Raw genomic sequence first — 14035 nt, forward strand, 5'->3', positions numbered from 1 at the left:
GTCAAGTGGGATAAATTCCACTTGATTGTGGTGTATGATCCTTTTAATGCATTGTCGTATTTGGTTTGCTAGTATTCTGTTGTGGATTTTTGTGTCTATGTTCATCAGTGATATTGGTTTGTAATTTTCTTTTTTTGTGATATCTTTGTCTGGTTTTGGTGTCAGGGTGATTGTGGTCTCATAGACTGAGTTTGGGAGTGATCCTTCCTCTGCAATTTTTTAAAATTAATTAATTAATTAATTTTTGGCTGCACTGGGTCTTTGTTGCTGCACGCAGACTTTTCTCTAGTTGCGGCGAGCGGGGGCTACTCTTCATTGCAGTTCACGGGCTTCTCATTGTGCTGGCTTCTCTTGTTGCGGAGCACAGGCTCTAGGTGCACGGGCTTCAGTAGTTGTGTCTTTTGGGCTCTAGAGTGCAGGCTCAGTAGTTGTGGTGCACAGGCTTAGTTGCTCCACGACATGTGGTGTCTTCCCGGACCAGGGCTCAAACCCGTGTCTCCTGCATTAGCAGGTGGATTCTCAACCACTGTGCCAAAAGGGAAGCCCCCTTCCTCTGCAATTTTTTGGAATAGTTTGAGAAGCATGGGTGTTAGCTCTTCTCTAAATGTTTGATAGAATTCACCTGTGAAGCCCTCTGGTCCTGGTCTTTTGTTTGTTGGAAGATTTTTTTTTTTAATCAGTCATCAGTTTTATACACATCAGTGTATACATGTCAATCCCAATCGCCCAATTCAGCACACCACCATCCCCACCCCACCGCAGTTTTCCCCCCTTGGTGTCCATACATTTGTTCTCTACATCTGTGTCTCAACTTCTGCCCTGCAAACCGGTTCATCTGTACCATTTTTCTAGGTTCATCATACATGCATTAATATACGATATTTGTTTTTCTCTTTCTGACTTACTTCACTCTGTATGACAGTCTCTAGATCCATCCACGTCTCAACAAATGACTCAATGTCGTTCCTTTTTATGGCTGAGTAATATTCCATTGTATATATGTACCACAACTTCTTTATCCATTCGTCTGTTGATGGGCATTTAGGTTGCTTCCATGACCTGGCTATTGTAAATAGTGCTGCAATGAACATTGGGGTGCATGTGTCTTTTTGAATTATGGTTTTCTCTGGGTATATGCCCAGTAGTGGGATTGCTGGATCATATGGTAATTCTATTTTTAGTTTTTTAAGGAACCTCCATATTGTTCTCCATAGTGGCTGTATCAATTTACATTCCCACCAACAGTGCAAGAGGGTTCCCTTTTCTCCACACCCTCTCCAGCATTTGTTGTTTGTAGATTTTCTGATGATGCCCATTCTAACTGGTGTGAGGTGATACCTCATTGTAGTTTTGATTTGCATTTCTCTAATAATTAGTGATGTTGAGCATCTTTTCATGTGCTTCTTGGCCATCTCTGTGTCTTCTTTGGAGAAATGTCTATTTAGGTCTTCTGCCTGTTTTTGGATTGGGTTGTTTGTTTCTTTAATATTGAGCTGAATGAGCTGTTTATATATTTTGGAGATTAATCCTTTGTCCATTGATTCGTTTGCAAATATTTTCTCCCATTCTGAGGGTTGTCTTTTCATCTTGTTTATGGTTTCCTTTGCTGTGCAAAAGCTTTGAAGTTTCATTAGGTCCCATTTGTTTATTTTTGTTTTTATTTCCATTACTCTAGGAGGTGGATCAAAAAAGATCTTGCTGTGATTTATGTCAAAGAGTGTTCTTCCTATGTTTTCCTCTAAGAGTTTTATAGTGTCCGGTGTTACATTTAGGTCTCGAATCCATTTTGAGTTTATTTTTGTGTATGGTGTTAGGAAGTATTCTAATTTCATTCTTTTACATGTAGCTGTCCAGTTTTCCCAGCACCACTTATTGAAGAGACTGTCTTTTCTCCATGGTATATCTTTGCCTCCTTTGTCATAGATTAGTTGACCATAGGTGCATGGGTTTATCTCTGGGCTTTCTATCTTGTTCCATTGATCTATGTTTCTGTTTTTCTGCCAGTACCATATTGTCTTGATTACTGTAGCTTTGTAGTATAGTCTGAAGTCAAGGAGTCTGATTCCTCCAACTCCTTTTTTTTCCCTCAAGACTGCTTTGGCTATTGGGGGCCTTTTGTGTCGCCATACAAATTTTAAGATGATTTGTTCTAGTTCCGTAAAAAATGCCATTGGTAATTTGATAGGGATTGCATTGAATCTGTAGATTGCTTTGGGTAGTATAGTCATTTTCACAATATTGATTCTTCCAATCCAAGAACATGGTATATCTCTCCATCTGTTGGTATCATCTTTAATTTCTTTCATCAGTGTCTTATAGTTTTCTGCATACAGGTCTTTTGTCTCCCTAGGTAGGTTTATTCCTAGGTATTTTATTCTTTTTGTTGCAATGGTAAATGGGAGTGTTTCCATAATTTCTCTTTCAGATTTTTCATCATTAGTGTATAGGAATGAAAGAGATTTCTGTGTATTAATTTTGTATCCTGCAACTTTACCAAATTCATTGATTAGTTCTAGTAGTTTTCTGGTGGCATTTTTAGGATTCTCTATGTATAGTATCATGGCATCTGAAAACAGTGACAGTTTTACTTCTTCTTTTCTAATTTGTATTCCTTTTATTTCTTTTTCTTCTCTGATTGCCATGGCTAGGACTTCCAAAACTATGTTGAATAATAGTGGTGAGAGTGGACATCCTTGTCTTGTTCCTGATCTTAGAGGAAATGCTTTCAGTTTTTCACCGTTGAGAATGATGTTTGCTGTGGGTTTGTCGTATATGGCGTTTATTATGTTGAGGTAGGTTCCCTCTATGCCCACTTTCTGGAGAGTTTTTATCATAAATGGGTGTTGAATTTTGTCAAAAGCTTTTTCTGCATCTGTTGAGATGGTCATATGGTTTTTATCCTTCAGTTTGTTAATATGGTGTATCACATTGATTGATTTGCGTATATTGAAGAATCCTTGCATCCCTGGGATAAATCCCACTTGATTGTGGTATATGATCCTTTTAATGTGTTGTTGGATTCTGTTTGCTAGTATTTTGTTGAGGATTTTTGCATCTATTTTCATCAGTGATATTGGTCTGTAATTTTCTTTTTTTGTAGTATCTTTGTCTGATTTTGGTATCAGGGTGATGGTGGCCTCATAGAATGAGTTTGGGAGTGTTCCTTCCTCTGCAATTTTTTGGAAGAGTTTGAGAAGGATGGGTGTTAGCTCGTCTCTAAATGTTTTATAGAATTCACCTGTGAAACCATGTGGTCCTGGACTTCTGTTTGTTGGAAGATTTAGTTGTTTTTCTGGGGTTTTATCTTGTTCCTTCATCTGGCATATAGCCCTCTGCCTTTTCATCTTGTCTATCTTTCTGTGAATGTGGTTTTTGTTCCACAGGCTGCAGGATTGTAGTTCTTCTTGCTTCTGCTGTCTGCCCTCTGGTGGTTGAGGCTATCTAAGAGGCTTGATGGGAGGCTCTGGTGGTCTGTTGGAAGATTTTTAATCACGGTTTCAATTTCATTACTTGTGATTGGTCTGTTCATATTTTCTATTTCTTCCTGGTTCAGTCTTGGGAGATTGTACCTTTCTAAGAATTTGTCCATCTCTTCCAAGTTGTCCATTTTATTGGCGTAGAGTTGCTTGTAGTAGTCTCTTATGATGCTTTGTATTTCTGTGGTGTCCATTGTAACTTTTCCTTTTTCATTTCTAATTTTACTGATTTGAGTCCTCTCACTCTTGATGAGTCTGGCTAAAGGTTTATCAATTTTGTTTATCTTCTCAAAGAACCAGCTTTTAGTTTTATGATCTTTGCTATTGTTTTCTTTGTTTCTATTTCATTTATTTCTGCTCTGATCTTTATGAATTCTTTCCTTCTACTAACTGGGTTTTTTTTGTTTGTTTGTTATGCTTTCTCTAGTTCCTTTAGGTGTAAGGTTAGATTGTTTATTTGAGATTTTTCTTGTTTCTTGAGGTAGGATTGTATTGCTATAAACTTCCATCTTAGAACTGCTTTTGCTGCATCCCATAGGTTTTGGGTTGTCATGTTTTCATTGTCATTTGTCTCTAGGTATTTTTTGATTTCCTCTGTGATTTCTTCAGTGATCTCTTGTTATTTAGTAGCACACTGTTTAGCCTCCATGTGTTTGTGTTTTTTACATTTTTTTCCTGTAATTGATTTCTAATCTCACAGTGTTGTGGTCGGAGAAGATGCTTGATACGATTTCAGTTTTCTTAAATTTTCCAAGGCTTGCTTTGTGACCCAAGATGTGATCTATCCTGGAGAATGTTCCACGTGCACTTGAGAAGAAAGTGTATTCTGCTGTTTTTGGATGGAGTGTTCTATAAATATCAATTAAATCTATCTGGTCTATTGTGTCATTTAAATCTTGTGTTTCCTTATTAATTTTCTGTCTGGATGATCTGTCCATTGGTGTAGTGGGCTGTTAAAGTCCCCCAGTAATATCGTGTTACTGTCAATTTCCGCTTTTATAGTTGTTAGCATTTGCCTTATGTATTGAGGTGCTCCTGTGTTCGGTGCATATATATTTATAATTATTATATCTTCTTGGATTGATCCATTGATCATTATGTAGTGTCCTTCTTTGTCTCTTATGATAGTCTTTATTTTAAAGTCTATTTTGTCTGATATGAGTATTGCTACTCCAGCTTTCTTTTGATTTCCATTTGCATGGAATATCTTTTTCCATCCCCTCACTTTCAGTCTGTATGTGTCCCTAGGTCTGAAGTGGGTCTCTTGTAGACAGCATATATATGGGTCTTGTTTTTGTATCCATTCAGCCAGTGTGTGTCTTTTGGTTGGAGCATTTAATCCATTCACATTTAGGGTAATTATGGATATGTGTGTTCCTATTACCATTTTCTTAATTGTTTTGGGTTTGTTTTTGTAGGTCTTTTCCTTCTCTTGTGTTTCCCACTTAGAGAAGTTCCTTTAGCATTTGTTGTGGAGCTGGTTTGGTGGTGCTGAATTCTCTTAGCTTTTGCTCGTCTGTAAAGCTTTTGATTTCTCTGTTGAATCTGAATGAGATCCTTGCTGGGTAGAGTCATCTTGGTTGTAGGTTTTTCCCTTTCATCTCTTTAAATCTATCCTGCCATTACCTTCTGGCCTGCAGAGTTTCTGCTGAAAAAATCAGCTGATAACCTTATGGGGATTCCCTTGTATGTTATTTGTTGCTTTTCCCTTGCTGATTTTTAATATTTTTTCTTTGTATTTAATTTTTTTTTTTTAAAGACAACTCTTTTTTTTAAAAATTTATTTATGGCTGTGTTGGGTGTTCGTTTCTGTGCGAGGGCTTTCTCTAGTTGTGGCAAGTGGGGGCCACTCTTCATTGCGTTGCGCGGGGCTCTCACCATCGTGGCCTCTCTTGTTGCGGAGCACAGGCTCCAGACGCGCAGGCTCAGTGATTGTGGCTCACGGGCCCAGTTGCTCCGTGGCATGTGGGACCCTCCCAGACCAGGGCTCGAACCCATGTCCCCTGCATTGGCAGGCAGATTCTCAACCACTGCGCCACCAGGGAAGCCCCTGTATTTAATTTTTTTAAATAAATTTATTTATTTTTTGGCTGTGTTGGGTCTTCGTTGCTGCGCGCGGGCTTTCTCTAGTTGTGGCGAGCAGGGGCTACTCTTTGTTGCGGTGTGTGGGCTTCTCATTTTGGTGGCTTCTCTGTTGCGGAGCACAGGCTCTAGGTGCGTGGGCTTCAGTAGTTGTGGCATGCAGGCTGCAGTAGTTGTGGCTCATGGGCTCTAGAGTGTGGGCTCAGTAGTTGTGGTGCACGGGCTTAGTTGCTCCGCGGCATGTGGGATCTTCCTGGACCAGGGCTCGAACCTGGGTCCCCTGCACTGGCAGGTGGATTCTTAACCACTGCGCCACCAGGAAAGTCCCTGTATTTAATTTTTGATAGTTTGATTAATATGTGTCTCGGCATGTTTCTCCTTGGGTTTATTCTGTAGGGGATTCTCTATGCTTCCTGGACTTGATTGACTATTTCCTTTCCCATGTTAGGGAAGTTTTCAACTATAATCTCTTCAAATATTTTCTCAGACTCAGGTGTGTTTTCTTAGAAGGGCATTAATCCTAACAGGAGGTCCTCATCCTCATGACCTCATTTAACCTTCTTTACCTTCCAAAGGCGCCCTCCCCCCACCGCATACCATCATGTTAGGCGTTTGGGCTTCAACACGTGGACTTAGGAGGGACACCAGTATTCAGTCCATAACAGTTCTGGCCTCTGATACTTGGAATTCCACCACTGGATGCTCGACCCTTTGATTAAACGTTGCCGTCTTCCTATAGCCCTAAGGAGATAAGAGGGAAACAGTTTTCTAGTGCTTTAGTTTATCACTTTCCCCCAAATAGGAATGATGAGAGGTACTGAGTAGTTCTGAAAGGGAGGCCCTGAAATGAGTACAAATGCCACCTGCCTCACACATTCATCCAGGGCTGTGGCTGCGTACCACTGGTGGGTTGTACGTTTGTACACCCGTGGCCAAAACTGAGATGAAGGAAGTTGGATTTAGTGAGGAGCAGGGCTTGCAAGTCTCTTGGAGGAAGTTCCAGAAATGACCACCAGGTGGCAGCAACGCTGCTGAACTCGGAGGGAGTCTTTAAGCTCTGGATGACATGGATGGGGGAAACTATATGAGCCTCCCAGCCCCCTTCCACCAGGTTCCACAGAAGAGCATCGTCCTTCATGGTTTTTAGCAGGTCCTGCTGATCTTGGGTGGCCTTGGCCTGCAGTGGTTTGAAGCAGGATTTTGGTTCCCGGCCAGAGATTGAGGTCAGGCCATAATGGTGAGAGCGCTGAATCCTAGCCACTAGACCAATGACCAGTGACAAGGCCCTGGCCCTTCAGCTTTGCAGAAATGAATTCCCACAAAGACAGGAAGTAGTGAAACAAGTAAAGTGTTTATTAGGAGGATAGACACACGGGTGGACTCAGAGAGAGTCGTGTCCTCGTGGTAGTTTAAATCACTTATATGGGGCATTTCTTTCAGGTTTCCTTGGCCAGTCATCTTGCTTTGCCTGAATCTGAGTCTGTACTTGGTATATCTCAGGGCCCTCCCGTGTGTGTGTGCATTTCTTAGCCAAGATGGACTCCAGCAAAGAGGCCTATGGGTAGGTTGATATCACTCCCCTTTTGACCTCCGAGGAGCTTTTCTGCTCATGTATAGTCGGGAAGGTCTCCTTGACCTCAAGAATGAGAAATATGTGGTCTCTGTCTTTTACTTGTTTAGCTTGGGGCCCATCTATCTCCTGCCTCACTGCTATGGGCCTCTCTGTGTGTATGGATGGACCTTAATCCCTGTACTTCTTAAATTTTTACTGACTACTTCATATCACTTGGGGGATTGTCAGCTCTGCCAAGGATTATGCAGGAGAGGGTGTACATAGCAGGGGTTCTGATCCAGGCTTCCTGGAGAGAATATTCCAGGCAGAGGGAGCAGCCTGTGGCTCAGGCTTGTCTGATGGACAGAACCTACAGCAGGGCAGCTGGAGCAGAGTGAGTGACGTGGCAGAGACTCTGAGCTGAGATGAAGGGCAGGTAACCGCCAGATCCCCTAGGGCAGGAAAGTCCTGGGAGTGTCTCTTGAGGAATTTTGGACAGACGGGGCAGAAGGAGGGCATAGCCCCTTTCTCTGGGGTCACTCAATGAAAGGACATCTTTCTCTGGGACCTGGAAGGTGTGTCAGACCTGGCCAGACCCCTTCCGCTGTGTGATTCTGTCTGATTGCAACCACCATACAATGACCTATTTATTCCTGAAAGTCTCATTCCCTGACTCCATCTTCAGGGGGGTGAACTCTTTCTTGTGTGCAAAATATTCTCTCTTGGCTTGGTTTACCCGAGCTGATGGCAGGGGTAAAAAAAAAAAAAAAAAGCCCTTCTTGAGATACAAGAGGTGTTCAGGGCCCTCTGTTTCAGAAAGAGCCGGCCCATACGGCTCTTTTCTGGCTTAGAGGAGACCAGGGGTGGGGAGGCGAGAGGCACCGGGGCCCCAGACACTGGCAGTGGTATGTGTGGTCCAGTGATCGCAAAATCAGAAAGGGGGAAAGACACTCAAGCAAGGAGACTGAACAGCTCAAAGACAGACTTCATCTTGCTTACAGATCTAAGGAAGCTTAGCCCTCTAATCTGCCTATAATCTTAGATCTAATCTGCCTTAAGAGGCAGCACTGAAAACCACTTTAAGAGCTGGCTCAAACAGAATATGATTAAGTAACTGCTATGGAGAAGCACTGAACTAACGCAGGACTGTGTTGGCCAACATTTTTTTAAAAAATTTTTATTTTTTATTGGAGTATAGTTGATTTACAATGTTGTGTTAGTTTCAAGTGTACAGCAAAGTGATTCAGTTATACATATACATATAGCCATTCTTTTTCAGATTCTTTTCCCACAGGTTATTACAGAATATTGAGTAGAGTTCCCTGTGCTAGACAGTAGGTCCTTGTTGACTATCTATTTTGTATATAGTAGTAGTATGTATATGTTATACATAGTATATGTATATGTTATATATAGTATGTATGTGTTATATTGTATGTATGTGTATGTACATGTCATATATAGTAGTAGTGTGTATATGTTAATCCCAAACTCCTAATTTATCCCTCCCTCTCACCTTTCCCCTTTGGTAACCATAAGTTTGTTTTTGAAGTCTGTGAGTCCATTTCTGTTTTGTAAATAAGTTCATTTGCATCATATTTTTAGATTCCACATACAAGTGGTATCATATGGTATTTGTCTTTCTCTGTCTGACTTAGTATGATAATCTCTAGGTCCATCCATGTTGCTGCAAATGGCATTATTTTTATTCTTTTTTTTATGGCTGAGTAGTATTCCATTGTATACATATATACCACATCTTCTTTATCCATTCATCTATCAGTGGACATTTAGGTTGTTTCCATGTCTTGGCTATTGTAAACAGTGCTGCAATGAACATTAGGGTGCATGTATCTTTTCAAATTATGGTTTTCTCCGGATATATGCCCAGGAGTGGGATTGCTGGATCATATGGTAGCTCTGTTTTTAGTCTGTGTTCCTACTGCCCTATATGGGTTGGTAAAGGTGCAAATTGGTTCCTGCTGCCCTTCATCATAGAAAAGGGACTTCATCTCTTTGTTTAATATGGAATATTAGTAGCTAAAGCCTTTAAATAAAGCCACAGATGGGGACTGAAGGATGTGCACTGGGCGTGGCAATATGGAGGCTTGGGTGCCGCTGGGGGGATCCATTCCAGGGCACAGTGTTGTGGGAGCGAGGGCAGGGCGCTGGAGACCCAGACAGGGCTCCGCAGAAGGTCTTCTCTGGCAGGGCGCTGGAGACCCAGACAGGGCTCCGCAGAAGGTCTTCTCTGAAGGAAAGAGAGAAATGGGGGGCTGGGCAAGGAAGTGGGCAACCTATCTACGTGCTGAAGGGAAGGACTTCGGGTGAGGAGGATGTGGGAGAGGCAGGCAGGGGCCGGCTGGAAGAGCTAATCCTCTGAGGACAAAGGGGAGGATGAGGGGCTCTCGGAGAGGAGAAGGGCCTCTTGGAAGAGTCTCCATCCCACCCTCCCCACCTTCTTACTCTGTAAGGGAGAGGTCGGAGAGAGGCTTTCTCCCGCCCAGTCTTCCTCTGCTTACCGTGGATGTCTTTGTTTCTGAACTCTCCTGTCCCCAGACTCCTCGTCACTTGAATAGTTTTCACGTCTACATGAGCCACTCTCCCACTGGCCCCCTCCCCAGGAGGAGAAGTTCCCCACTTCTGCTTTTTTCGGCTTTCTACGTTCATAATATGTCAAACAGAGACCCAGATGCAACATTTGAAATAATCACTAAAAAGATATTCACCATCAAGTGGGGCCTCTGTAACAAATGCACTTGAAATGTCTCATTTAACCAAACCCTGGGAACCATTTTGGGCACTTCCAGGATTTCCAGAAGCTAAGCGGGGGAGCTACATCTGGATTTTCTTTAAGTCAGATCCTTAAATTACTCCAGCTCCAAAGGCACTTGAATACTGTCCATGTTAGCTACCTGCAAACCAAACAAGCTCTAAGTTCAGCCAGTGTTGACAGACCCTGACTGCACGGGAAGTGTCAAAACATAAGAAAAACTCTAAAAAGCACCAGATGACAACATCTGCTGGAAGGGGGGAAAAAAGTCTATAAATTCAAATTGTTGTTTTTTTTAAACAGTTGGAAAGCTTGAAAAACATCATACTTTCCAGGGGTGAATCTGCTGTCATGTGGTAAGAGTCACCTTTTATTATTAAGAGACAGCCTCTTCTCAGTACTCCTGGGGCCGCTGCTTTCCTAGTGTAAGACTGTGATTCTCATCCTTGGCTTCCCCTTAGAATCACCTGGAAAGATTTGACAGTCCCCATGCACAGGCAACACCTCAGATCCCTGATTTAGAATCTTTGCAGGTAGGACCCAGGCCTCAGCATTTTAAAAAATAATTAATTAATTAATTAATTTTTTGGCTGCGTTGGGTCTTCATTGCTGCGCGTGGGCTTTCTCTAGTTGCGGCGAGCGGGGGCTACTCTTTGCTGCGGTGCAGTGGCTTCTCTTTGTTGTGGAACACGGGCTCTAGGCACGTGGGCTGAGTAGTTGTGGCTCGCAGGCTCTAGAGCGCAGGCTCAGTAGTTGTGGCGCATGGGCTTAGTTGCTCCGCGGCATGTGGGATCTTCCCGGACCAGCGCTTGAACCCGTGTCCCCTGCATTGGCAGGCGGATTCCTAACCACTGCGCCACCAGGGAAGTCCCGGCCTCAGCATTTTTAAAGTCTTCCATGTGATGCCAGGTTGCTGCCATGTTTGAGAACCTGGAACATGAGTCAGAGTTATCCCAAATGCAAGACTGGGCTGCTGGGGTGTAGTCCACGGGCCACCACCTGGTTCCCCATCTTTTCACATTAAATCAGAGAGGAGATAGTATCTGTAGCAGGGTAGGGCCCTCATTCTAAATGACACAGCCCATTGCTAAACCCAGAAGCTCAGCACTTAGAAAAGAAAAATCCGTTCCCACCCACCTTCCCTCTCCTCCTTACAGTTGCTTACAGGTTGGGTTTCTTTTGTTGTTAATCACTTGCTCTTCCAGGCATGAATGAAAGAGCATAAATGCTAATATGGATAGAAGCGTCATGGGAAAGGTCCAGAAAAGGCAGAAGGACATTCAAGTGGACCCGAGCTCTGCACGTGGCCCCTAAGTGCTGTTATTTTGTGGGGGAGGGTGTCTCTGGGCTGGATCCTCACTGCTGGATCCTTGTGCCTTTGGGGTTTGCCCTGCCTTTTTCAATAGTAGAGTCTGTTCCTTATTCTATGCCAGTGGTTCTCAGCCAAAGCAGGAGCGCCCTTTAGAGGAAATTTGGGGTATTTGTAAGAGGTTTTTTTTTTTTTTCACTTGTCACAGTGATGGAGGCAAAACTGGCATTTCATGGAGGCAGGCCAGGGATGCTCGATGTCCTACAGTGAGCTGCTGAGGAAGAACTGTCCCCTCCAGCAGGACCGTGTGATGTCCCACTGGACATTTACGTAGCGAAAAACCTGTTTATAATGATCTGAGTCTAGAGGTCAGTTCTGTTTTACAAATAAGAAGCTTTTTTTTTTTTTTTTTTTGCATTCTTAAAATAGGCAGTAAAATTTCCAGGAATGTGTAATATGAGGAAGAATCGTACTTTGCTTTGTTTGAAGCTTTAAACAGAGTCGTTCACTATTTTGGAAAAGTCATATCAGCAAACATGGGGTTTGTCTCCAAATGCAGCAAAAGCATTTGTTGCTGAATTCTGCTTATCCGTGCGGGCGTGTGACGGCTTCCTTATATTACCGTTAGTTAGGGCATTATATTACGTTTTGCTTTGGAAACTAGGAGAGTAGGTAGGATATGCCATCAAGCATTTTATCTCGTGCAAAACATCTGTAATTTAAAAGCAAGCTTAGGATCTGGTAGGATTGAGACCCTCGTCCTCGCATTTCAAAGGCTCTCTCTGAGGGGCTGAACTGCCCACTCACGTCTGTGCCTGGGAAGCCTCAGGAAACAAATCCCTGAGAAACGTCTTTTAGGGGCCACTTGGGAGCCTCTTACCCTCAGGGCTGGAGAAGAGGCAGTCCAACCAGGTACCAGGAGGATGGGGGCCGCGGGAGAGGCGTGGCCTAGAGGGCGTGGCCGCAGGGGTTGGGCAGAGCGTGGGAAACGGGGCGTGGCCTGGTCGGGAAGGGCGGGGCCTTTCGCGTCAGGGGGCTGGATTTCTGTGCTTTGCCCCTTGCCCTTCGGGTTTCAGCCCTCCTGGGGCTCAGGGAGAAAAGAGTCACGATCTGAGTTACGGACCCAGCTTCACTTGCCTTCCAAGGATGCAGGATGGGACTCTTAGTCCCCTGAGCTGAGCGCCTTCCTGCCTACCCCTTCTTTTGAAGGTGAGGCAGCCAAAATTTGCCATCCAATAATCCCTAAACGGACGACTTTCTGAATGAAGCTCGTTCGTTTGGTTCAGGAATGAAAAACCGTCCACTCTGAGCAAAATGGTCAAGCCTCATCCCAGATGGCCGTCCTGCACTTTACATCTTTTACCCAGCCTGTGTGTTCCGCAGCGGGATGGGGAGGATAACGGCAGGAACTTTCTCACAGGGCTTTTGTGAGGATTAAAAGGCAATATATGCAAAACACTTTAGCCCATAACCCGACCCATGATAAGCGAGAGATGGCAGTTATTGTTGATGTGTCCACAGATATGAGGACTAAAGACTCCCCCATGTATTCAAGGCCATTAAACAAATAAAGCATTGTGTGTGACTCTAAGGTCTGCTCTGTAAGCTCCCCCGCCTTCCTGGTGGTGTGTGTGGAGAATAACTTGAACTTCCTGCCTCCAGGGTGAGCTTGGCTCTGGAGCTGGAGGCCCAGGAGCCCTGGAAGAGTCTGGGATTCTCTCCTCAGAAGCGCTCGTGATCACTTTCTTGCTTTTGGACAGCCTCCCGTCAGGAGCATAGATCAGAGAGTGCGTGCTTGCCTGTGGTCAGTGGTGTGTTTTCCTGGATGATGTCACCTGGTTACTTCTGCAAAATTAACTTTTGAATTCGGAGTTGAAGCAGTTTTGATTCCTTGACTCCCTCCAAAAAAGCTTCCTGGTGGCTCTCAAATGCGTTTGCATTTACAGAACCACGGAGAGGGAAGTTAGTTCTAATTACAAGGCGGTTGGTGGAGGCGGTCTGGGTTTGCCATGAATCTGGCTGGAGGAGGGGCACGGCCAAACCTGCTCTCGGTCCCCAGTGGATGTGTCCACTTTTTCTCATGGGACTTAGCTCAGGGATGGCCACCAGCACCTCTCACCACCCAAGGCATCTGGGTGGGGTGATTTGAGGGCACCTTCTCCCATGCCTGAAAATGGAAAATAGATCTCACCAAAGGACCCCTTTTCTGTAACCACAATTCCAGGGTCTTGGCTTGGCTCCTAGTCTGTGTATATATTTGTTTACGTTGGGAAGAATTCAGTCTCAAGCAGCATTAAAATAAAAGCAGCCTCTTTAGTGCTGTGACACTATTAAAAGTTCTGTACTGTACCTGCGAGGGCCAAATGCCCTCACTGCCAATGACATGATCGCTCTTCTGGACTCCTCCAGCCACAGTGAGACTTGTCTTACTCCCTGGGTGTCCGTGTTTGTGCCACCCCCTCCTCCGCCAGACCAGAAGCCTTTTAAGGGCAGGGACAGTGTCCAGTCATAATGGCAGCAGTGACAAGGACAACCACCACCCTAACTAACCTTTATTGAGTATGCTATATGTCAGGTTCTGTCTTAAGAATTTTCTGTACTACGTCACATTTAATCTTCTCAACAATCCTGTGAGGGAGGCTCCAATACTATTTTCTATTAATAGATGAGGAAACCAAGACGAGTCCAAGGTTGCACAGCCAGTGAGTGGCACTGGTTGATGGATAGATTGGTGAACGAATCTGAGAAGCCCCCATGGTTTATTTCTAAGAATCTTTTTTCAGGTGCAACCATCTGTTGGTTGAATGACGAGCTTAAAATAATACGTAGCGAGAGTCCATTAA

At 43.9% G+C, this 14035-nt stretch overlaps 1 protein-coding gene across 1 annotated transcript in view; it reads right to left on the bottom strand.

Annotated features, from left to right (window-relative positions):
• Nucleotides 1–10760: 10760 nt before the first annotated feature.
• The window catches only part of KIAA1217 (KIAA1217 ortholog), a 516301-nt gene continuing 513026 nt past the window's right edge, over nucleotides 10761–14035 (bottom strand). The window contains exon 21 of the mRNA XM_061178680.1: nucleotides 10761–10813. Within this exon, the coding sequence (XP_061034663.1) occupies nucleotides 10769–10813 (45 nt within the window). The 3' untranslated portion in view covers nucleotides 10761–10768. The remainder of the gene's footprint in view (nucleotides 10814–14035) is intronic.

Source organism: Eubalaena glacialis, chromosome 2 (genome assembly GCF_028564815.1).
Source record: "Eubalaena glacialis isolate mEubGla1 chromosome 2, mEubGla1.1.hap2.+ XY, whole genome shotgun sequence".
NCBI classification, from domain to species: Eukaryota; Metazoa; Chordata; class Mammalia; order Artiodactyla; family Balaenidae; genus Eubalaena; species Eubalaena glacialis.